This window comes from Protomyctophum parallelum (assembly GCF_964188405.1).
Source record: "Protomyctophum parallelum genome assembly, chromosome: 12".
NCBI lineage: Eukaryota > Metazoa > Chordata > Actinopteri > Myctophiformes > Myctophidae > Protomyctophum > Protomyctophum parallelum.
In genome coordinates, this window is record NC_139712.1 from 22,559,320 (window position 1) to 22,563,368 (window position 4,049).

General features: G+C 40.8%; 1 protein-coding gene across 1 annotated transcript in view; it reads right to left on the reverse strand.

Moving 5' to 3' along the window:
• Positions 1-641: 641 nt before the first annotated feature.
• Positions 642-4,049, reverse strand: part of LOC310867583 (collagen alpha-1(XXI) chain-like) — a 60,529-nt gene continuing 57,121 nt past the window's right edge. Inside the window, exons 27-30 of the mRNA XM_083777698.1 lie at positions 2,877-2,909; positions 1,577-1,721; positions 1,250-1,304; positions 642-828 (exon numbers count right to left, since the gene is read on the reverse strand). Coding sequence (XP_083633824.1) covers positions 780-828; positions 1,250-1,304; positions 1,577-1,721; positions 2,877-2,909 — 282 coding nt within the window. The 3' untranslated portion in view covers positions 642-779. The remainder of the gene's footprint in view (positions 829-1,249; positions 1,305-1,576; positions 1,722-2,876; positions 2,910-4,049) is intronic.

Here is a 4,049-nt window from a genome sequence, read left to right on the forward strand (position 1 = left end):
TGCCTACCTGACTGTCCAGGGGGTCCTGGAGGTCCTGGCCGACTTTCCCCCTTGCTCCCCTTCAATCCTCTGGATCCCACATCACCTGAAAACATTGGATTATGTTGTAATTACGATGATTATCTTGTACGTGATTACAAACAAACCCATCTCTTTTACACAAGCACAAGACACTTTGGTCGAGGTTTGGGTTGTGTAGTTACAGTGCCGTGCCATTTGGTTAAATAGTTGAAATCAATAATCCAAAGATATTCTTTCTTCTTGCAGGACCACATTGGAACCAATGAGTGTTTTATCACACTTTTATTATATCCTGGGTTTTAAATTGTGTCGAAGTTAGTGTCGAAGTGTCCTTGAGCAAGAGGCTGAACCCCTATAATTCCTGCCGATGTGCACGTTGGTGCCTTGCATGGTTTCCTCCTGCATCGGTGTTTGAATGGGTGAATGTAATGCACAATATATGTAAAGCGCTTTGGATAAAAACACTATATAAATGCACTATTTACCAATATATTCTGCCCCTGACCTGCCTTCCAGACAGACACAAAATAATTAACGAAGTGCATTCAGGTCTGATCTCGTGCAGAGTCTCTTCATGTGCCTCTCATGTAAATAACAACAACCGTCTCATCACCTTTGAGTCCCGGAGTTCCCTGCTCTCCGGGGGGTCCCTGGTAACCCTGAGAGCCTGTCGCTCCGGGGTAGCCCGGGGTCCCGGTGCTTCCTTTGACGCCCGGGGTTCCGTGCTGACCCGGGGTCCCTTCATGGTCTGACAGCTCTCACAGCTGGCTGGAGGAGCCAGGGCCTGGAGCAATGCTGGGAGTTGGTCTGGTTGACACAGAACACACACAGGATCTGTTTTAATGTTCGCATTTTTATTTACTTGCATATTTAGTTATTTATTTAAGATTGGTAAAAGTAGTTAAGCCAAAAATATATATATATATATGTAGGTTCAGGAATGCGACAAAAACAAAAAGATCTCCACAAATTCAAGGCTTCATGGGAGAAAACAAATTCATTTTCTGAGTGAAATACACCTTTGTTTATTCATTTTTTGAAACATTTTTGGGCGATTGTTATTATAAGTATTTTGTATAAAAATGAAAATAGCAGATCTACAAGCTCACAACAAGTTGCGCAGCTCTTTTCAGCATGCAACCAAGTGTAAAATCATCCATTAACACGTCATCAAGGCCCGCCAAAATATATTTTTGTTGCCAAAAGAAAATCAACTGTAGACACTTACTCCTCAACACCTCTACACAGAGCTTCATGAGGTGTTCGTCTGACGGAGGCTTGCCCTGAAAGACAACCATTACACCTGTGATGACTTGAAATAGTTCTCTAAAACACCATTGTAGAGACGTCCCAATACTGTATCGGTATCGGAAAAGTATCGGTATCGGAAAGTATCGGTATCGGCCTTTTTGGTCATATCGGGTCATATCGTTATCGGTGAATATGCCAGTCTAACCACCGATCTGACACGGGGGTAAAAAGAAAATTACAAAAATGTATATTTCTTTTATGTCACCAGACCTTTAAACAATATGGAACAAGTTATTCCTCTCACCGGCTTCCCAGGGTAGCCCGGCTGGCCTGGCTGTCCCGGCTCCCGTCCTGCCCGGAGACCCACGGGGACCCACGACGCCAAAGTGTCCCGTGTCCCCTTGCTTTCCGTCCGAACCCTTGGTGCCCATCTCCCCCACCACTCCTTTCTGCACGGGGAACGAGAGAGGAAGGTCAAAACAAAGTCAGAGACAGACAACTGGATGTAATGCGGTGGTTTTCAACCCATTTCATATTGAAGGCCCATTATTGTCTCCACCAGGCCGAAGGCATGGGAGAGAGTATGTTTTGCACTTGTCCGTGTGTGTGTATGTGTGTGTGTCCGTCCGTCCGTCTGTTACCAGCTAACCTTACCCTAACCCCTTAGATAGCATTTCTGTTGGCTTAGATAGCATTTGACACAGACTTATAGCATGTTATGTAGACAGCACTATAATTGTATTGTATATAGTCATAGCACGCCATAGTACATATGTATAGCATAGTAGTAAATATGTATAGTTTATATGTATAGTGTATGTATAGTTTCATTATATAGATATTCCACTGTTACTTTCTTAGCTTACGCATGTTTCATGATAAATGCTTTTATGTGATGTATTCCCATGCTTTTGTTCTTGCTTAAATGTAAGTCGCTCTGGATTAAGAGCGTCTGCTAAATGCCTAAATTGTAAATTGTAATCTCCGGCACCGTTAACCCGGCCGTTAACCTGGCAAAATGTTGAACACACACTCCCTGGATGCCAACGATGAACCTCTGCCCCAAATTTTCCAGAACGGCTGTTATAGCACCACCAGGACGCCGGCTTTTGAAAAACAATTTTTTTGATAATTATAACTCCTCCAGATTCTGTCCAAAAATCCCACAAATCGTTACACACTATCTCTATAGTCATGTGTTCAGAAATAACATTGATAAAAATAACAATTATTCTACATGATCTAATTGTGTAGACGTCTTCTAAATAAAGAAATGCAGATGTTTAACAATGTAACTCTTAAGAGCATAAAATGAAACCTTTTACGAGTGTCTATACCAGTGGTTTTCAACCCTTTTCATGTCACAATCCATTATTTAGTCAGCATTGAGCCACGGACCACCATTTGATGAGATGTAGCCGCTCTCTAAACTAAAGAATATCGTGTTATCGTTGGATAGGATTTTGTCCACAATTCCATGCTGTATTGATGTGGTACCCCGGCAAATGTTGATTAAAAGAATAATTATCCTGCATTCTCTAATTGTGTAGATTGCTGAATTAAGTAACTAGCAATAATTTAACTCTTGAAAGCGTTCAACAAACCTCTCCTTTGCTTCCCCTGGGTCCCACTTCACCCTGATACAAAGGAGAGAGAGAGAGAGAGAGAGAGAGAGAGAGAGAGAGAGAGAGAGAGAGAGAGAGAGAGAGAGAGAGAGAGAGAGAGAGAGGGGAGAGAGAGAGAGGGGAGAGAGAGAGAGGAGAGAGAGAGAGAGAGAGAGGAGAGAGAGAGAGAGAGAGAGAGAGAGAGAGAGAGATTCAAAATGTACTTCAGTAAAAGTACAAAGTATTAGTATCAAAATGTACATAACAGTACCAAAAGTCGAATACAATATTATAATGAATACATTGTATTGGTATTGAAAATAGCAGATCTAGATCTGCTATTTTCAAATGTATTATTTTATTTTCAACTACAGTAATTGTGGTGGAGTAAAATTATAATTATTTACCTCTGCGAAGTAATGGAGCAGAAGTAAAAGTACTGAAAATTGGAAGTACTCCAGCAAAGTACAAAAAAAGTACTTAGTAATGTAGTTACTTTACACCACTGACTGCTGTGTGCTTAAAAAATGAATCTAAACCAGTGGTTCCCAAACTGAACCACTTACTGCTGTGTGCTTAAAAAATGAATCTAAACCAGTGGTTCCCAAACTGAACCACTGACTGCTGTGTGCTTAAAAATGAATCTAAACCAGTGTTTCCCAAACTGAACCACTGACTGCTGTGTGCTTAAAAAATAATATAAACCAGTGGTTCCCAAACTGAACCATTGACTGCTGTGTGCTTAAAATAACAGATCTACAAGCTTACAACGTGTCACTTCACGCCATGTTGCGAGCTTGTAGATCAGCTATTTTCACTACTTCTCAATTATTTTTATGACATATTTCTTAAATTCCAAAAACTATGTGAAGAAAATATTCCTCGACTTTACTTTTAGTGCTTTAAATAAACAATTATTGTATGTATGTAATGAACAATTCCTAGCTGATGCCAGGAATGGGTGTGTGTGGCCTATGATAGAAACAGACAGAACTGCCCATATGACGTCAATAAATGTTGGAATTTGATGTGGTTGCATAAGCCAGGGAAAACAGACAGGGGTGGCAGGCACTATAATGTGAAGAAAATGAAAAAAAAAGATAACATCACATGATGTAGTTAGCCGGCAATATAGCAACACAAAGCCAGTGAACATCTATTTTGAGGGCCACC